This window comes from Drosophila novamexicana, unplaced genomic scaffold (genome assembly GCF_003285875.2).
Source record: "Drosophila novamexicana strain 15010-1031.04,08,12 unplaced genomic scaffold, DnovRS2.1 tig00000108-arrow-pilon, whole genome shotgun sequence".
NCBI lineage: Eukaryota > Metazoa > Arthropoda > Insecta > Diptera > Drosophilidae > Drosophila > Drosophila novamexicana.
This window is the reverse complement of record NW_020824772.1, coordinates 1,789,093-1,810,301: the sequence shown is the minus strand read 5'-3', so window position 1 is coordinate 1,810,301 and position 21,209 is coordinate 1,789,093. Positions and strand designations below refer to the sequence as shown.

At 43.0% G+C, this 21,209-nt stretch overlaps 3 protein-coding genes across 4 annotated transcripts; all 3 read left to right on the top strand.

Annotated features, from left to right (window-relative positions):
* The first annotated feature begins 5,272 nt into the window (after nt 1-5,272).
* Nucleotides 5,273-6,856, top strand: LOC115771990. The gene has a single exon (XM_030717912.1). The coding sequence runs from the start codon at nt 5,362-5,364 to the stop codon at nt 6,124-6,126; it is 765 nt and encodes a 254-aa protein (XP_030573772.1). The 5' UTR covers nt 5,273-5,361; the 3' UTR covers nt 6,127-6,856.
* Nucleotides 6,857-15,737: 8,881 nt separating this feature from the next.
* On the top strand, nt 15,738-17,214 carry LOC115771989 (cAMP-dependent protein kinase catalytic subunit 2). 2 transcript variants are annotated; one of them, XM_030717910.1, is made up of 5 exons: nt 15,738-16,068; nt 16,143-16,372; nt 16,439-16,604; nt 16,672-16,949; nt 17,001-17,214. In XM_030717910.1, exons 1-5 carry the CDS (start codon nt 15,892-15,894, stop codon nt 17,212-17,214), a joined length of 1,065 nt encoding a protein of 354 aa, XP_030573770.1. In that variant the 5' UTR covers nt 15,738-15,891. The 2 variants fall into 2 exon arrangements, with proteins under 2 accessions (XP_030573770.1, XP_030573771.1); XM_030717911.1 differs by having other exon boundaries at nt 17,006-17,088.
* A 743-nt stretch (nt 17,215-17,957) lies between these two features.
* LOC115772122 (cAMP-dependent protein kinase catalytic subunit 2) lies at nt 17,958-19,505 on the top strand. Its single transcript, XM_030718097.1, has 4 exons — nt 17,958-18,448; nt 18,509-18,674; nt 18,753-19,030; nt 19,084-19,505. Exons 1-4 carry the CDS (start codon nt 18,036-18,038, stop codon nt 19,298-19,300), a joined length of 1,074 nt encoding a protein of 357 aa, XP_030573957.1. The 5' UTR covers nt 17,958-18,035; the 3' UTR covers nt 19,301-19,505.
* The last annotated feature ends 1,704 nt before the right edge of the window (nt 19,506-21,209 follow it).

Here is a 21,209-nt window from a genome sequence, read left to right as displayed (position 1 = left end):
TGCACTGCGAAAGGCAGCGCCTACTAAAATCTTCCGCAAGCCCCGCCAACCCCCTGGAGCCTACGCTGCTAAATCGCAAACTACGATGTTGATTTTAGAATTCATATTGAGCCATCAAAGCATTATGAGCGGCTCTTACTATCACTTAGACAGCGGGCTGGTACCCCAGTCAAAGCCAAGAACAATTGAATTGAAAATGGGATAAAACCCACACATATAGCCAACAGCATGTTGACCAAATTGCCGAAAATTTGGGTTAACTGCAAATTTCACAAACGGCAAACAGCAAACGTGAAAGTTTTAACAAAAACCAGTACAAAGTGCGATTCCTCGAGTTGTCGCCAGAACATCTTCAAGTGTACAAGGGTTTCGCTTGATGTGTGTGGAGGTGGGGGCGGGGCTTGGTTGCCATAAAATTCACTGGGGCGTAAAGGATGCGATGCCTTTTAATAATAAAATGGGCGAGGAATAAAAAAAAACGTGGAGAACTACGCACTGGCTGCATAAACTAAAACTAAAGCCTCTTGGCTATGCCCAGGCACGTCTTAAATGTTCAAATTATGTAAAATAAAATGTGCGCCAAAAGGATAAACGACTAGGCTGACGTCAGCCAACGTCAACTCGGCTGAGTGACAGGCGGCCAGATGGACGGACGGAGAGGCGGGACAACCGACAACGGCTTACTCAAAAACACTCGACAATCTTTGCAAGGTGCAAAAAGTGCCATTGACGTCGCACACTTTGCGCCAACGTCCATTTGCATGTCCTTTGCTAGCGTGTCCTGGCTAATAACCGTGAGTAAGCGAACAGGTGCCGCTCAATGCGGCCTCAATGCCGTCGGCGACCGTTGTGATCAATCTTGCTAAGCTTTTGTTTTCGCTGGGTTTTTTGTTTATGAACGAAAAGGGCAGGCCAAGGCTGGGCAGGGCAGGACTACGACGCCTTAGAAGTGCCAATGGCAGCGTCAGCAGCTCCAGCTTTTACCATCAGCATCAGCATGAGCATCAGCGCAGACATTGAGACATCCTGTGACAGGCAACAACAAAGCAAACTGGGACGAGTCCTTTTCGGTGTCTTGGTCTATGATTGATTAGCAATTAATTAGCTACACAAATAACTGTAATTATATGCCAACGAGAACAATGTCAGGCCTTTGCGTCAAGCGCTCTTCGGCTCAACCCCAGTCAAGAGCCCCAAACCCACCCCCGCCCTTCCAAAATACTCAAGTTCTAAATGACAGTTTTGAATTTACTTTTTATTTTACCCGAAATGCAAAGGGTATTTTTAAGAAAGATTCTGTATGTAATGATTTTTTATGTTAATTTTGTTTAAAAAAAAGGTTGTGAATTGTAATACAAATGATAAAAAAACCCTCATATCCCGGAGTAGAAATAGTTTGCTTATAGTTTTTTAAAAATGTTATTTAATTAATTAAAATTTATAAAAAACTATCCTCATCCTATTTATCTTTAGGCGTCCCACAATTTTTATTTTTATTTTAATCGGTGAATTGTAATTTAAATTTTAAATAACATCCTCATGTGATTTACTTTTAAACGTCACAGTCTTGAATTTTTCTGCCTACATTTTATTGTTACTCTCAGTGTTACATAATTATGATCATGCTAAAAGTAGCAAGTGCGGAATGTTTTTTGACAATTGCCTTTCTATTTCTAGGGTATTTCAAAGTGCAGCAAACGCTGCGTTGCAAAATCGTTGCCACTTTTTATACGTTGCCATTGAAAATTATGTACTTGCGAAAATTTTATTTTTTGGGTAATGCTCCACCTTTTTTGCTGTTGTTGTTGTTTTGTGCTTTGTGTGAGCGAGCACAGGGCGCATCGTTAGCTAATTTGCATTTGGTTGTTGCCATTTTATGTGCTTATGAAACGAATTTGTTGTTGCTTTGGCCTGAGCGAGTGCCATTGCTTTTTACGACGCGAATGGCGGCCAATATATCCTAATGACACTTTATTGTCAGACCAAGAATTCGTCACAGAAGACATAGACCTATACAATGCCATTTCGATTTGGTATTGGTTAGCAGTCACCCCTAATTGCAGTGTAACTTTAAAAAGGAAGTGAAAAACGCAAGTTGGCTTGCAAATTTGCGCTGGTTAGCTTACCAAATTTGAATATGGGCCCGAAGAACTGCTTAAGCCATGTTTTACTGGCCAAGACGTTCGTTGTGCTTGTCCTGACATTTCGACAGTTTTTGGCCGGCCAACAATGCATGACTGACCCTGTCAATAGTCTTGGGCCTGGCTACCCAAATCCATTTAGTGCACATGCAATATTTAATGCATGGACATGGATCGCAAAAGTGCGTCCAACTCCAAAGTATTGTCAGCCTTGTCAGCAGCAGAAGTAGCACCAAAAGCAGAGCTGAGTAGACCGGGCACCCAGGGGCAGCCTGTGCCTGTGGCGGCATTGTTTCGAGTTGCGAGTTACCCGGCGACCCGGGCGACCCCTCTTTAACCAGGCGAACTGCATGTGCATTTTGCTGACATTGAGTGGTCCGACAGGCGACGTGTGCGACGACGAGAAGGACGACAATGTCGTCCTCGGAATTGGTGGCTCTTTATGGCTGAAAGCTTTTGTCGCTGCTGCTGCCGTGGCACTAAACATGTCTCTGTCGACCCGCTGCTGTCGCCGCTGTCGCCGCTTTCCCGTTGGCGCGACTCCAAAATATAACTTAAGTTTCTGGTCAAATGAATTTGGCAAAGGTAGTCGAAGGCCCGAAGCCAAGACCCGAATGCGCACAACCAAAAACCAAAACCCAACAAATTGAACATACTATGGGGAATCTTCTGAATTTATGCAGAAATGCCAGCGGAAATGTGGTCGTTGTCGGTAGGGCTGCGGTGCCGAAGGCAACGGCAAAACCACATTTTGGCACTTTAAGTGGCTTTTGTTATGGAAAAACTGTGCTTTGTTTTTGCTTTGTCACCTGTTTTCCTCGAGTGGTGGCCGCCGGTTCGCATACCGTGCAGAGTTTTTACGATCTTGTCAACATTTTGACTTGAGTGCATTTTTACGCACATGCTGCCGCCGCTGCTCTCCCCTCCTCCGGCATGGTGGCAGTAAAATCGAAAAGTAATGCAATAAAATTCGCTTTCATTAAAAGCATTAAAATAGGTTTTTGACATGCCATAAAAATTGTTTTCACGTAAACACAAAACACACAACAACTCGGAAAACTGCTGCTGCCACACTTTACTGGAAATCAGCTAGAGCGGAAGTGGGACAGGGGGAAATCAGTCTTGGCCCGAGTCTGGGGCGCTGCCGTTGGCTGTTAGCATTCGCGTCTAAATGGGAATTTTATTGTTCTGGGAGCTGCTCCCGACGCATTGCCATTAGCCGCAACACGGCATTGGCGCTCACCTAAGCGCCATAAAGCGTAAAGCAGGAATTTCCTTTCATTTTATTTTTTGTTGCCCAAGGCCATCAGGGGCAAGGCGTTGATTTTTTTGCAGATATATGATCTATTTCATCATGCCTGCATATGTGGCAGCTACAAATAACTAAGGGAATTAAAAGCAACTTCTGTGCGTGGGAGGCGAGAGATGTATATAAAAGGCAGGGTAAAGTGGAAAATGGGACTCTCATACTCAACAATTTAATGCTAGACAATATTTTTATTATAAATTCAAGGTATGCAAGTCCATGGCTCTAAATAAAAATTCGTTTTCGGTGGATCGCGGTTGAAAGTTCAGACTAATGCCATGCCCATTTTTCTCCCAGTCTTGATTTAATTAGTGTAATTTTGTACGAATTGTGCATGGGGAACTTGAGAATCTTTAAATTGGTTATGAATTAGCTAAAATCGATTTGTGTTGTCTCATAAAGTACACAGAATGCTGTCAACGCACAAATGCGCATTTGACGAGCATTGCGAGCAATTAAAAGCAGATTTTATAGGTAGTCCTGGACAGGACATTTCTTAGCTTTGCTAATGTCATGCTGGACAATTGGGAAATAAACGCAAAATGGCTGCCAAATTGGCAATTGAGGGAGAATATGATGGAAAATCGAACGTGCATTATATATTTCGGCGTTATTAACTTGAAATTACCAGCGAGAGAAGCGGCAGAATATGTCGTTCCCGGCAGGGGCAGGGGAAGGGTGGCAAAAAGGACTATCAATGAATGTTAAGGACATTGGGAAATTGCTGCTCACAGTTCTTAATTGCTGTGACAGCCTGCGGCCAAATACATATTTTCGGCAACGTTTACGTTGAGCTATTTTCATGATGTAATAAATGAAATTAATTTTAATAATTGCAGCGATTTTCATTCGGAGTACAGACAGTCGGGCGAATGTCGCCTCGTTTCGTTCGCATTGACTCGTAAACAGCGCAAAAATATGGCCAACGTTTTTATTTAGGCCACTTATTTTATTTGGCAAACATCACAGATTGCTGCGACTGGTATATGAACATATTTAATGATGACCATGAAAACTGCTTAATCGGAAGAATGAATATGGATATATGTATATGTTGCCGCAGACTGGGAACTTCCACTGGATAATAAGCACAAAACATAAATTTCCCGGGGAAATATGAAAAACCAACCAAAATATTTGCACAAATCCAAATGCTCAGTTGCCGGCTTCCTTTTCTATCTTTCTATCAATACCCTGTAGCCATTGTAAAGAGGTAAAGAAAGAGTATATTGATTAGCATCAATAGAGGAGTCAATCTAACCTAGGCTATCTATTTGAGCAGAAACTATGAGGCATGAATACTTTAAGCTTGGAATGTAAGTTATTCTATTAACTACTACTTAGCTTCAGATCCTGGTATAGCAAACACAGAACCAAAATAATTCAAATTTTGTAAAAGAAACACACATAGGTTTAGGGAGAAAGAGATTTACTTTAAAGCAAAAAATCCAATTTGGATGTACAATTTAAGACCAAAACAATTTAATATATATTAATCGGATTAATAGAACCATCAAGAATTCAAGCATGCATGACTCATGGCCAGGGTATCTCCTAGTCGTGCACCACCGACTGGAGCACCGTCACTTTTTTTTTGCGCAAACAGCAGCATTTTTAATATAGCTGTCATTTTGTAGCCTCCTGCTTCCACCGAGTCACCCATTCGAGCAAGATTTTTATTGATAATAGCAACGACTATTTTTCGCATTTATAATATAGGACCATATATTTTCATGAACACTAAATTATGAGGCGGCTTGCGGCTGAGTAGGCGCCTCTGGGGGCTCCTTTTCGTGTGCTAAAGTTGATACAAACAATTGAAAACATTTCTATACACACACGCACAAATACAAACGCATGTCTTTAAATATATTTCTGTTTCCTGGCCAAATTACGTAAAAGTGTTTTTCTCTTATGGAACATCTATGCAAATTACTTTGTTTGGATTTGTGCGGGGGGATGGGTGGGCCATGCAAATCCTCAGATATGACAGATATCTCTATGACTGCATCCTACTCGGAGCCCGTGGAGTGTCTTAGCTATACCATCCGGCATAAGTATCCCAAACGACTGGTCACCTACGATGCGGAGGCGCTATGCGAGTCACGACTCATACGCTACTCGGATCTGACCGAAAGTGTCATGGACATCATGAAGCCAGTCTGCCAAAAGCAGCAGGTGCAAAAGAGAGATAAGGTTAAGACTGGCAAGTCTGATGATAAGGTCCGGGAACTTATAAGAAAATCTTGCAAGCCGCTCGGCTCCTGCGAAAAGTTAACGGAGCAGCGACTACAGCAGCTGGAGCGTTGCGGCAAGGAGCTGCATCAAATTACAGTTAGTCGTCTGTGCGCGGGCGACGGTCAAAGAACAAAGCCCACCTGGGAGAGCCTAAAACCCATGCAGAAGTTCTGCTTCTATTGGCAGGCGCTAACTGACCACGAGCTGCGGCCAACGCCCTACGAGAACTTCAAGGAAATCTTCATGAAGCGCTATGTAAAGGAATGCCCACAGGCCAGTGTGCGGCGCCTGCGCACCCTGGTGCAGCGCACCTGGCGGCGCATGAAGGGTGAGCAGCGTGTGCCCTTTAATCTGTACGCGCTGCTTTACCATGTCAGCACCGGAGCTGTGGATCCCTTCGATCACTGTGCGGTGCGTGTGCTTTTGAATCGTTGGCGCTGACCTTGGAACAATTTTTTGGGCCTTTGGCTCGCTGTGGTTGTTTGTGGCCGCATTAAAGTGTCTGTCAGGCAGCTGAAGAAAATTTGATTTCGATTTTAATTTCGCAATTTTATACAAAACAGATGCTGGACAATATAACCATATGCGATCTATTTTTATGCAGAGTTTCCACTTTTCACTTTGCCCGACTGAAGTGATAGCCCTAGATAATCACATGTACTCTGACTCTTTTCAGCTGTTTTCATGAACTGTGCCATTTTTGCACTTGAACCACAATTGGGGAAATGTTACAAATCGAGGCGCCAAAATTATAATGGATCTCGAGCTCATTTCGCACATGTTTCAAGGTCGTCATTTGACATGACCTTGAGCTCTGTGTATAATGTATACGCCGTGGATTATCGAGTATCTATTGACATGTGGCATTGGGCATGAAAGGCAGCTCAATTAATGGCTGCAGTTGCTCAGAAAAATACAGCTGGATATCAGCATCAGGCAATGTGCTCTTCCCAAATCTCTGGGCAGCAATTTCGATGGTCAATTTTGATGGTTCGCACTTGCCGCCAACCTTCGATAATTCAATTTTACCATGCGCATAAATTAACAATAAAAAAATACTGTGTATCGAAACAAGAACTATTTAAAATGTAATTTGGATTTTTTTACGAGCTCAATGTTTAACTTTGTCGTGTCCAAAGAAAATAAAATAAAATAAAAACAATAAATAAAATTGTAGCAAATCGAAGCTGATAGCCAGCCAGGGCCTGAAATCAGATGAGTCGAAGCAACATTATGCTAATAGAAATGATGTCCGGAGGGTGAGGGCTTGTCTGCGGCTGGTGTTGAGCTTTATTGAAAAGCCTAGAGGCTGGGCGGCTTTCCACGTTTATGGCTAGCGAATTGTCGTTGACAACTTTTGGTGAGTCGCACATAAAACGAAATGAAATGGAAAACTTAAAAAAAAAAGAAACAACAAACACAAATCGAAATAGAAATAGAAATCAGCAATGACATCGATTCGCCACGTTTCCCCAGCTGTGCAACTGTATCGAAGTCGTGTGTGTGCGGCTTGAAATTTATGGTTGTAGATATTGAGTTTTATAGTAGTGGGCCCAGGTCCAAGCCGTAACCCTGCCAAACCGACCGCCCAGCCCCGTCTCGCCCCGCCCCGCCCGCAGCCGTCGCATAATGTGCCGCTCACGGATTTGCGCATTTTTAAGCGCCGAAATCGAAAAACAATTGGCATTCGCATGCCTGACACTCGCAGCATCGTCTCTGGCGACACTTTGAAGCTTCTGTGTCAAATGTAGCAATACCCCTAACCCCCTGCTCCGGCCCAAGCACTCAAACCCTTTTTTTGTTTTGCCAAGCAGACTCCTTTGGTTCTTCGTTTTTTTTATGGCCGACTGTTGCAAAAGATTTTGTTGTTTTGATATTCGGCAATTTTATTGCCTCGACCCAAGTTCGCACCTCAATTTGTCTTCGTAAATGTGAAAAATGTGGAAATTAGTTTGGTGGTCTGCAGCAGCCGGAAGGCCTCTCGGCTGCCACATTTCATCAATCACACGATGTGTCACACCTATCGGGGTAGGCGTTGAGCCAGCGTCTCGTATCAGTTGCAGCTACCAACAACTGTGGCGAATTTCTAAAAAAAAAACTGAAAGGAGTGCGTCTGCCACGCCTCTTGACTTGAGAGTCTGCTGTTAATGGCGTGCGACTGAAATTTGTGGCATACTTGCAGGCGTTTAGCCGAAACTCAAACAGCCCGTTAGCTCTATATAGCTACGGCTATACAGTATTTCAGAATCTTTATCGATACAGCAAACTTTGTGTCACTTAGCCATTTTTATGCAAAGTCCCAGCGCAAACACATAACGTAAAAATCAATGGCCAAACACATAGTTGGGATTGGGGGTTCAGTGCCACCCTCTAAATAAGTAACAGCTCCATCCTGGCAAAATGCTGGACAAGTCCTCTTTATTAACATAACAATAATTATGGCTACGTTTTGGCTGCCCATTTGCTGAGACGTTGAGCAAACAACAAGAACTACAAATGGGATTCTGCAGCCATAAGCAAAACGCGCTCAATCACAATTGACATCCTGGCGATGGGCGATGGGCAGCGGACGCTGAGCGGGCAGCGGACGGCGGACGGCTGACGGCGGGCAGCGGCCAACGGCCAACGGTCAGCAGCCGCCATCGACGCTATGCATCCGGTTGAATTGATTTCCATCTATGAAATGGGATTATTTCTTTATTATACCCTGCTTTTAGATGTCAACACACAGCATATTATATTTTTTGAGATATCCGTTCGTCCGTTATCATCCGTTGTCAAAATGGTTTAAGATTTTTTTGTCACACCTACAAACGTCACCTCTAATCAATGTTTCGTGTTTCAGGATTGAACTGCAAACTTAATCTAAAATATTCCCAAAAATGCAACATCGAACGTGTTTTAAGGATCGTGGCTTTTAGCTGGAGTAAGGTCATACAAGTTTTTCTGTTAGTTTACAAGATATCAAGGGTGTTCTGATTTCCTTTAATGTCCACAACCAACCAACAGATTATGTCCTTACTATTTTTCACGAAAAACACAGAGTATCTCCAAGTCGTTTGCTTTCGATGTAAGCGTTCTTTTTTTTTCAGTTATGTTTATTTTTTTGGTTTTTTTTTGTGTGGGGGAGTGGAACATGTAAATGGCCGACTGTAATTGTAACTGTAACTGTGACTGTAACTGTGACTGTGTGCCTCTTCCACGTAATTAACTTCAATTGAGTTTTGGGGCACGCTGCCAGCGGGCTGTTTGGCTTGTTTGCAGGCGGACAAAGGCGGCCGCTGCTCATTAGGAGCAGAGCCCAAAGAGGTCACATAAATTGCGCTTAAAAAGGCGCAAATTGACAGGCGTGCAGATTTAAGATGCCAGTTTGGCTCCCGAACAAATCCAATTTCCGAGCGGCAATTTTAAGACTTGCGGCTTGCAGCTTGAGGCTGAGGTTGCACGTACGCGCAACACTTTCAGCGCCAGTCGCCCACAACAGAGCGCATAGTATAGCACACAGGAACTGGAACAGGAGCTAGTGCAGGATCAGGTCATGTCGCGGTCATAAATACAACAATGCCGCTGGCAGCAGAAGTTTGAGCCGAGTGTCGCCAGCGCCATAAATTTGCGCGCAAAAACTCACGGATTTATGTTGCAAGAACATGCGGCAGCAGATAGCAAAGCGGTTCATAACACAACTGTGCGAGAGAGGAATATATAGTAGGGGCGCCAGGGCGTGTGGCGGGATATATCCTGGTCTTGGTGGCCGTGCTAGGCAAACGTAATCCACTTTAAAGTTTGTCGCCGCTTTCATTTGTGAAATGAACACGAAACGCGGCCTCACACTCGCCGGTCATGTGATGCGAGTGCCATATCCTTGCGGATATCCTTCAGCAACTGCTTCAGATACAGTTGCTGCTGCTGCTTCTTTTTCCTTTTTTCAAATTTTTTTCTTTTGTTTTTGGCAACCATATGCATCGCCTGGTCCTGCTTGTCGCGCTTACTTGTGGTATATAGCCCGACACGACTTCTTATCCAATTTGCATTTAACGCATTTTTGGCCAATTTTACAGGCTTCGTTCAGGACAACCACCAAATCTATGGCACTTTCTGTCTTGGCCTCTGCTTAGCTTCCTTCTCTCCCTCTCTCCCTCGCGCTGTCTCTGCTCCTGGTTTTGTTTGCAAATCCCATTTGCATTTAATACTGATGACTGTCCGTGAAATTGAGACGCGTTCGCTGAAATTAATAAAAGCGCCTGCCAAAGCAGCTGCCAGTTAGCCAAGCCAAAATGCTGGCCCATCGCGCCACCGCGCCCGAGGGAACCGAACTGAACCGCAAGTAAAAATGTTCAATAAACGTCCGGCCAAGTGCTGGCAGCCAACCGCAAACGCCTTCAATATGGTTGAAGCTCTCAAACGGCAGCAGTCAATTTTGCATTTTTAGCCGTTTTTAGCCATTTTAGTAGCACCAGCAGCAGCAGCTGACTTTGACAGCGACTGCCCGCCCGCTGGCCGTTAGTTAGTTTGCGGTTCGCTTCCAACTCATGTGTTAGACAGGGTTACGTTCTGGGCACCAATTAAAATCACGAAAATTTCCCCACTATCTCATATCCCAGATCCCAACTATGCCAGCTATCCGGCTCGTCCGCCCTCACACTGGGTAAACACTTTTGGAGCAGCTGCCCGGCAATGGACCGTTGGGCGGCTGGGCGGCGGGACGGATGGGCGAATGGGCATGTCGAGGTGCCTTTTGACAGGCCTAGGTATTAATTAGGTTGTTAATTTTGCATTTGGCGTGCGTCGTTCGCTATTCCCGTGAAAAACGCAGCGCCCGTAATGACACACGTGGCACGATGATAAATCTTGCAGCTTGTGCAACAGCAGCGAACACATGTCACAGTTGCTCAGTGTCCACATTGCTACCGCAGCAGCTCCCGGTTCCGATCCCGCTCCCGCTCCTATTCCCAGGCACCTGTCTCAATTAAGCGTGCAAATCGCGCCCATGTCAAATTTAAATGCCGCACTCTAGAAATAAGATCTTGGAGAGTCAAGATCTAAAGACGTTGCTCAACAGAGATGCAGAAGATGCTGTAGCTATGGTCCCAGATATATATCTACATATATGTGGTTCATCCATAGATAGCATAATTTATGTCATCATTTTCGTTGCGGTTGCGGTTGTGTTTTGCTTTGAACACGTCTCAGGTTGATTTTCCTAGCCGCCTTCCTTCTGAAGGAATTTCCGCTTATGCGTCAAATAGTTCGTGCTATTTGAGAAAAGTTACAATGTAGAAAAGGTGATGTATCAATTATTTGAAATTTGTCATAGTTCTTTTAGTTACTCCAAGAAGATCCATTTTTGAATAAATAAAAGGGGGTGGGGTGGGGGGCACCCAGACGGTTTATTGTGCCAGACATCTTATAGTGTGTTTTAGCGAGGAAAGTCTTATTTATTGTCGGGTTAGTGGCTTGAAGATAACAGGCAGTTAGTGACTAACAATCTGAGAGTTTATATACCAACGGGTGTTAGCCAAGTATATTACTTAACCTTCGTCCGTCGAATAAACTTGTATTACTTGCACTTCACGTCTCAAAAATACATTTTATAAAGATTTTTTAATATATTTTTGAAGTTGATCGAATATCAAAAATTTAATTTTTCTGCATATTTTACAATCGTGGTTTGGATTCGAATTCAGTCTCTTCACATTGAAGGTGAGTTTACGGCCGAGAATTAAACTTGCACTCATGCAATCTTTAATACCTACTGTTCAACCAGGAGTGGTAGATATTTTTGGATTGGATGATTGTCCAAGCATCGTATTGATTTTTTGATTTGTTTCATTTACAATATAATTTTTAGCTGTCCACCTTTTACCTTATTCTGTGTGTTGATCAGCAAAAAGTCAGTCAGTTGGGGCAAACAGTTGAGAATATATCTAAAGATAAAAATGTAAAACAAGGTATTCCCATTTAAGTTGTCTATTTAACTTTAGTTCACATTTTACGTTTTAAGACATCATAATTCTGATTCCTTCTTAATTTATTTGTTGATATCTGCATCTGCTTAGACCATTCGAGTGTTGACTAAATAATATTTGAAATATTCCATCAACGCCTCTTTAATTAAAATTCGCCTAGCCAATGCTAATAAGCCATGACAGGCCGCAATTGACAAATTAATAAATGCAGAGACGTGATTGTATATACGCACGTATAAATAAAGCCATTTATGAATGTAGACTTGCTCAAAAAACTATATTTATGTGTGGAATAAGAGAAGAAGAATTATTAAAACACATGTTCTCATCGCTGCCAGTGAGGCAGCCAAATCTTTAAATCAGATAGAAATGTCGAAATGCCGTAGAAACTTAATGATCTGTGCCTAAATGGAGAACCAGATATGACAAGTAAAAAAAATTTATGGCACTAAACAACAGCAATGACAACAAGGAGTCGCCCAAAACTAAACAACCCTCCGCCAACAGCCTCCGATGGTAAGTTTTATCTCAGTTCTAATACGAGGAAATTCGCACAAATCACGCAAAAATTTTGCACACTTAACGTGAGAGATGCGCTAAGGGTGCCAGACGGGGTGGGGTGCAGTGGTGTGCGTGTGCGTGTGTGTGTGTGCCAACGTGGAGTAGCCAAGGCAAGGCGCCGAGGGTGAGCCCAACTGATAAGGACGTGCAGCCTAATGCACCGTGGCTTTCATGATGGAGTTCGACATCGGGCAGCGGGCATCAATTTTGCACCAATTTCCGTTTTCCTCCGCCAAATGGACAACATCAACAACAATAGCAACAATTGGGGCAGCCAATAGTCCAAGTGGCAACATTTCAATTGGCCAAAAATTGAAAACTCATAAATTTGAGCGGCGTTTTGAAATCGAGCGGCACGGAAATGCGCACCATGCGTGTCCAATTATTGAAATACGACTTTAATTGAATTTCAATAAAATGTTCAGCATTTTGCATTTCCTCGAAAAATGCATGCAACTGGGGAAATGCTACCGGCTCATGTTTATTTATGGCAAATGTTAAAATTGTAGCAATAGCAATTGTTTTTATCCCAGCATTGTTTTATTATTTGCCAACGCCATTTACCAGGCCGGTTACCACAGTTTTCAGTTGCCCGCCCTTTTCTATATGCCATACAATGAGTTGTTTTCATTCAGCAAGGCCCTAAAATTATTGTTTAGAATATGAACAAGTACACGGACAGAAAATTCACATAAGCAAAGTTGCACGAATATTTTAATAAAATATTATACAAGAATAAGCTATGAACAGGGAAAGAAAATTCCGAAAGAAAAGAATTCAAGAATAAAACATGAATGAACATGGAAAGAAAATTTGCTCTAGAAAAAAGAAGAACTAAGATAGTTTCAGTGAAAATCTGGAAATTATCAGGAATCAAAAACATTTTTTTTAAACGAATACAAACTCTTTGATTATTCAAATATAAATTTCGTATGCAACCATTTTGATATGTGTATGCATCATATAACTGTGGCGTTATTTGTCTGCATATAGAACCTGATGTCATTTGCAATTGATTTATTGCTCTGATATCATCAATGGGTTCTGGCCATGCCTGATTTATGACGATCTGGCAACACAAAAGGTAGCGAACAGTCAAATGTCAGCACAGTCCAGTGCACCAACAATGGAACTAAGTAAATGCGCATTAAAATAATCATAATAATGAATAACAATATATATATTTTTTATGCCGAAACTTACCTCAACATGGACAAAAGTCAGCCAGCTGCAAAATGTCAGCGTTGCCACCCGCGGCGTAGAACGCCGTTGGCCCTGCCAGTGTCTCTGGCCAAATCAAGGGATTACATGGAACCAACGAGCAACTACAACAATGGCGGGCAATCCACATCGATGATTGAAGGTGGAAGAAACGGTGGCAGGTCCACCGCCTTTTTGGGGTGGAATTGACTGGAAACTGTTGGCATTGGCAAAGGGTTTGGGTATCCGGCATAGGTACTGGAGTAGGACAGGGGCAGGCGGTTTAAGGCCAGTGACTGACAGCGGCGCATGACAAAAGTCACATGCCCTGCGGATTAGTTACACCTTTTGCACACATACGTGGAAGGGCGGCGTAGAGGTGGAATACGGTTACATTGTTGCTGCCCGCTGAACTGTGCACAGTGAATGCATTCGCCATTCCTGCAGCATGCAGCAGGGAGAGCGAAAGCGAGTGCTTGTGAATGTGCCATGATTCATATCCCGTTTGTGCTGAGATTAACGCTAATGGCGAGGGCTGTTCGCAAAATGTGGTATATGTTTGGTATGCTCCATGTGAGTCGAGACAATAGCGAAACCTTTCAGCATAATTGAATTTGGCCATCACTTTCACCTACTTAAGCGTAGCATGAAAAATAAAGGAGAAATGTCACTGATAACTAAAACAAATATTAGCCAAGTGTAGCGCCAAGCGCCAAGACAAATGTCGAGCGTGTCAACAGTTCATCGGGGCGTCTATTACTTTGCATAAGCCAAGCGCAGTCAAGTCGAGCCGAGCCAAGCCGAGCCGAGGCAAGCGCCTTCTAATACAGCTAATGAATTTTAAGTGTTACCAAAGCAGCTAAAGAATTGGCATTGGTTTGCCTGGAGAGTGATACGTGTGCGTATGACTTAATCTGGTCTAGGACCGCTTAGAGATGCGCCATCTCTCCTCAAGTCCAAGACGCCGTTGAAGCCAACTCGTGGACGTGGATATGTGTATTTATGGAAGGCCTAGCACTCGCTAGATATTATCCGTTTATTTATTGCAGTCGTTAACATATCTTAGCCTCACTGGAGTTTATCTTATGTATGTGTGGGGAGGGGGTGGAGAGTGTTGGACAGGGGCACATCTTGTGGCTGGAAGTTAAATGAGCCAAGCTCTTGGATTGGGACTGGGTCGTTCTAAGTGATATTGTTTAGTTTTTGCACGATTTCTAATTTACAGACTCAAAATGGATGAGAGAGTAGGCTAGAGGAAGGGAGAGAGAGAGACTGAGAGAGAGAGAGAGAGAGAGAGAGAGAGAGAGAGATAGAGCTGGAGAGTGCAAGTGAAAGCTGTTTGGAGTAGGGAAAGGGAGCGAATTGCGTTATGTTAAGTACGTGACAAATTTTCTAATTTTAAGTGTATTAAAAACATATATGTGAATATACAAAGTGTAGAATTTAGCTTAACAAAAACACATTTTTTCTGGTCAAAGTAAACTATATTACTATTGAATTCGGTTTGGATTTCAATTTACGCTGCTCCAGCTGCAGCTTTTGTCAATCAATAATGAAGTTCTCCAAAATAAATGCCGTCACATTAGAGCCAATCCCAAACCTATTTAGAAAGACATTTGCACATGCCTCTGCACACACACAACCCGAAATGAGAGCCTAACCCAAAGCAATCTGTAATTGCCTCAGCCACTTGCCCACCCCTACACCACCAAAAACTAACTCGTCAGGTTCAAGTTGAGGCTCAGAACGCTGAAAGATAATGATTAATTGTCAATTTGGGTCCAACAACAGGCTGATGGACACATGGCCAGTCGACAGTTACCTTAAAAGCCATGCAACAACCGGAGCATCCGGTTCACTCTTATCAGCATCAGGCTGAGGACTTCAGCTGCAGAGCTGGACGCCAGAGATGTCCATCATCGCATGCCAAGTGCAAAATGTTGGCCAACTGGAGCTGGCCCGAGCTCCGACTGACTAGCTGACATGTAGAAATAAATGTACTAGAAAATTACCAACTTATGTAATCTTGGTTGGCATCATTTATCAAGTGGACGTTTTGCAATTTTTCTTACTTTTGCAGGACGGCATCAAAAAGTCGATGTGACGTGAACGTTAAGGTTGACGGTGACTTTGACATGTGTGGGCCGACAATGCACAGGAAATTGGCATTTGATGTGGTCATGTGGTCTTGCGGTGTCTGTCTGGGTTAGGGTATGTGGCTATTTGTCATACCTTTGCCCCAATTTGAGTGGCTCGCCCAACTAATTGAAATAGCCCGAGACTCGTTTAAATGTAAATATAAATGTTTTGCTTTTTCTGTTTTGTTCGTTGTCAAGCAATATAAATACAAAAACTGTCATAATTATGAATGTCCAAATTATCAGTTTATTGAGCTGTACGTACAAGTTATCAGATACTCCAGTCCTGTGTGTTGTCCATCCTTGTCGTGGAAAATGCTCAAGTGGTCTGTGTGCTGATTATGAGTAGCCAGCACCTGCGGACAACTTTCAATTCAAAGGAGGACTACACCACCATACTCGACAGCCTCAAGCAGGAGTTTGAGCAGCGCTGGCAAGCCCAAGAACCGTCGCCCTACACCAACCTAGAGAGCTATGTGCAGCGCGCCGTTCTTGGCAATGGCAGCTTTGGCACTGTAGTGAGTCATCCTGTCCCTAAAACCTGTCCCTATCTTAATGTATCCACCCTCAACCCCCATATGCCCGCCTGTAGTTGCTAGTCAGGGAGAAGAAGGGCAAGAATTATTATGCAGCTAAGATGATGAATAAGGAGGACCTGGTGCGACTAAAACAGGTCAATCACGTTCACAATGAGAAGACCGTATTGAACTCTGTACGATTCCCATTTCTGGTCCATCTAATTGATGCCACCAAGGACTTTGATTATCTATATCTGGTGCTGCCATTTATCAATGGCGGCGAGTTGTTCACCTACCATCGCAAGTGAGTGCTATCATTAACTTGGTTAGTCCTGCAATTATAGTCACAGTTTTTCTCCTATGCACCAAGAGTGCGGAAGTTTAATGAGAAGCAGTCCCGCTTCTATGGAGTCCAGGTGCTGCTCGCCCTCGAGTACCTGCATCACATGAGTCTCATGTATCGAGACCTTAAGCCAGAGAATATTCTGATGGATGCTCGTGGCTATATCAAAGTGACAGATTTCGGCTTTACCAAGGTGAGGCAACATTTCATTTATATCTCGAAGAATTTCATTAAAACATTCATTCACATCCTTCATTCAGCGTGTGGACAACCGTACTTCGACGCTTTGTGGCACTCCAGAGTATTTGGCGCCAGAAATTATTCAACTGAAGCCGTATAGTAAGTCCGTCGATTGGTGGGCATTTGGCGTATTGCTTTTTGAGTTCGTGGCTGGTCATTCGCCATTTTCTATGCACAATCGTGACGTTATATTGATGTACTCGAAAATTTGTTTAGCTGAGTATCGTGCACCCTCGTTCTTTACGGGCCAACTAAAGAATCTGATTGACAATCTACTGCAGGTGGATCCCTCCAAGCGGTAAGCACTCTGGATATGTTTAAGGACCGCATTTCAAGCACGCTTCTTCAGTTTAGGTAACTCAACCGAAGGCTCTGCGGATATCAAAAATCATCCATGGTTTCAAGGCGTCGATTGGTTTGCAGTCCTCAATCAGGAAATTAGCCCGCCCTATATACCGACTGTGTCTAATATTGAAGATTTGTCAAATTTTGAAAATTTTGAGGCTAAATCAAAATTGAAGTCAAAAATAAATCGCCATCCCGAGTTGTTTAATAATTTTTAAACGTTGGTCCTCCTTAATTTTATTTTTTTATAAACTTTATATACAACTATTTGTCCTGACTGACTGACTGATTGATTGACTAACTGACTGATTGGTAATCAACGCACAGCATAAACCGTAGGAGATAGCAAGCTGAAACCATATGGGGTTTCGGGAATTCCATCCGTATGTATGGCAAATTCGCGAAAATCTTTTGTATGATACTTTTTCGGCCTTAAACTAATTTTTAAAGATTTTTGTTCATATGTATTTGGTGGAAATGGAAGTCCATGATTTGGTGGGTGACGTTTCGCGTTCAAATTCATTTCTATATGAAAAATCATTTGAAACGTGTTTCACAATTTTCGCAGAATCCAAACATCTTTGGTAAAAATGCGCATTCAAAGATTTTAAGGGCAAACTTTTTAGTTGAGTCCGATTTGCTTCAAATTAATTTTCAAAGCTCTCCATGAAAACTTAATGAATAAGTGTTTCAGCGATTTGGCAATTTCCAGCTACGCGCGGATTATGCCCGCATCCATATGGCAAAATTATTAAGAAATATAGACAAAATTGGTTCAAGATATTTTTGTTAAAACTGTCCGAAAGTGCTTTTAATTGGATTTATGGATGGGGAGAAGAGAGATTGAGTCGGAAACGTCACCTAATTGTTTCATTGGGTAGAGTCCCACACAATAATCAGGGTATAATTAAATCAAGTAGCCCATGCTTTTTGTTTCACCTATCTGGTTAGTTTATGGATCTTTAAGTTTGTAGTAAATATTCGAAATTGTAAGAGTAAATTAAAAGTTGTATATTATTGAAAAATCGAGTTGATCAGAATGGGGCGGCAATCAGTTTTGGAGCCACAGTATTTTAGTCCAAAAGTTGACTACGGTGTCATCTTGGATAAACTGAAGGATGAGTTCAACAAAAGGTTTACCCGCAATACACCGTCACCATCGTGTGGTCTCGACAACTACATAATCAAAGCCACTCTAGGATCCGGGTCGTTTGGGAAGGTGCAGCTAGTCAAGGAAAAGGACACTGATGAGTATTACGCCTCGAAACAGCTAAGCAAAGATCAGATCGTAAAGACAAAACAGGTGATGCATGTCATGAGCGAGAAACGGGTTCTCAACGCAATTCACTTCCCGTTCACCGTCTATCTGATAGCTTCATTCAAGGATAATGACAGCCTTTACCTGATCCTGCCGCTACTGCTTGGAGGCGAGCTGTTCACATACCATCGCAGGTTAGTGATATAGCTATTCATCGATATATTATCGGCCAATTACCTTATCTATGTCCCTAGAGTTCGCAAATTTAGTGAAAAACAGGCTCGCTTTTATGCGGCCCAGGTGTTTCTGGCTCTAGAGTATCTTCATCATTGCAGTCTGCTTTATCGCGATCTGAAACCAGAGAATATTATAATAGACAAAAACGGCTATCTGAAGGTTACAGATTTTGGATTTGCAAAGGTCGCTGGTGGCAAAAGAAATTTCAATTGAACTTCAATCGGACTAAATTAACTAACTAAACTCCTTATTACATTTCAGAAAGTAGAAACGCGGACAATGACGCTTTGTGGCACTCCTGAGTATCTGCCTCCAGAAATTATACAATCAAAGCCTTACGGCACCAGCGTGGACTGGTGGGCATTCGGTGTTCTTATCTATGAGTTTGTTACCGGTCATTCCCCGTTTGCATCTCACAATCGTGACGTCATGGTTATGTACAACAAGATCTGCGAGGGTGACTACAAAATGCCCAGTGCATTCACTGGGGCGTTACGTCATCTGGTGGATCATTTGTTGCAAGTGGATCTCTCGAAACGGCAAGTCAATCGATCCTTTGGTAATGTGCACTCTCTCGAAACTCTTCTTTCAGATATGGCAATTTAATTGGTGGCAACAAGGATATCAAGAATCATGAGTGGTTCAAGGAGGTGGAATGGATAGCGTTGCTCAACCAGACCATAGCGCCGCCCTACTTACCAACTATATCGAATGCTGAGGATATTTCAAACTTCGACAAACATCCCGAGGGTAAGCATAAGCCGAAGGCTAAGACTATGCGGCATGAGGAAGCTTTCGCTGACTTCTAGTTGGGAGCTCGACCCAAAAAAGAACAAAATTCAAAGCCTGCTAAATATTTTACCATTGTGAATTATGAAAGAAGGCTAAGGCCACGCAACATGCGGTATGAGGAAGTTGTCGTTGACTGCTAAAGGAGACGATTTGCATCCCAATCAATGTGCATACATATAGTTATCTATTGTTCAGAAATAAAGTTCGGGTTGTTTAAGATTGTTATGCTAACATGAGCTATGTGTATCAGTCTGTTGTGGCTTTGATTTTGACACCCCCACAGAATCACTCCACTGGAGCAGCCCCTTGCCAGTTGACGTCCACATGTGTTCATTACATTTTCACGCCGCAAATGTCAACGTCGCCCTCCGTTCAGGGGCTGGGGGTTGAGAGTATTTTGAAATTCAACTTGTTTCGGTTTAGTTTTTCTTAGAAAACAGCTGGCGCAATTGAAAATTCTAGCGATTTCCCACACTTGTTGCCCGCGGGAAGACACATTTTTAATTCGGCGAACTTAACTTGTAATTAGACTTGAAGCAGAACCATAAATCTCCCAAGACGTGGCGTGACGCTTTGTTGAAATTACCATCAAGCTAAATGTTTGTCTTTGATGCATTTGGATAGATTTATGGCCATTTGGTTTATTTATGTGCCAGGCCAAATAGCTAGTGGGTGTACTGGATGAGGTAAGGGTATCTCAAAGAAATTTACACATTTCATACCCTGAATCCATTATAAAGATATATTTTGATTTTTAGACTCAAATGATTGTCATAAGAGCTAGTGCATTCAATTTGGTTGTTTTCGTATTGTATATACAGATTAAAAATTTGTTTGACTCTCCATTTCAGGCTGGAGCGCTGTTTGCAGCGGCAGCATGTTGTTGGGTATTTCTTAGTGAATTCTCCCGTTTAGAGCACTTTCACTTGTTATTCATCACAACTGATTGTTTGAGCTAAGGGTGTCTTTGCTTATGAAAACTGCACTGTCTAACAAGCAAAAGAGACGACTCACTTTTTATTCATCCGACAACTTTTGTATGGAAATTATGTTAAACAATGTTTAAACGAGTTGACGGCAAAAAAGTGAACACAAAAAAAGCGCTTATAAATCTTTTATACCTTTCGGTGGTCTTCTGCATATCTGGCAACATTGATTTATATGCAAGACTTAATAAAAATAGAGCGAGCGCCAGACAAAAACTAGACGCCAGCCTGGCCCAAAAATACCTTAGCAAACCAGCCAGCGACTCCTTTGTCCAGTGGCTAACAAAACAAGGACCCCCGCCTGCCCCACAATGCGGGGTATTCAAAGGAAAAACTAAAAAAAAAAGTTATGATTATCATAATTTTTGTTACGTGAGTTTTCATGTGGAAAAGATGAAACATCATCGTCTACTCGGCTGGCGGCAGCAGAAGCAGCAAGACGAGGCCCTGGTCTACGTTGCTGGGCACAAGCACAGCCTGGGGTGGCAGTCGTCATCACTATAATCATGGCACGCATTTACTCCTGTTTTTACCTCTGGCTTTTGGCGCCCGCCAGCCTGGCGCCTTGAGCTCCCCCTCAGGCCACGACGCGTCCGCGTCCTCGTCTACGTCTTCGCTCAGACACACATTTTTAGCATTGGCTGGTTGCTTGTCTGCTGCTCGGTTGGCTGGGTGTGTGCTTGGAAGTATGTGGAACCTGACTGGCCACCTTGGATAATGGCAAAAGAAGACATCATGCATTCTAATGAGACTTTTAATTGCAGCCCATTGACCACTTGAAGAGAAGGCTGTCAGATTCGCCAGGGCTGCCAGCAGGGGCACGTGTCGGATGCGCCGCGCTTTCGCTTGAGTAGCCTGAGAATTGATGGAACTCTGAGCTAAGTCAACAAAGCAGACACACGGCGCATAAACATAGCCAACCCCTGTCCCAAAAACCCTT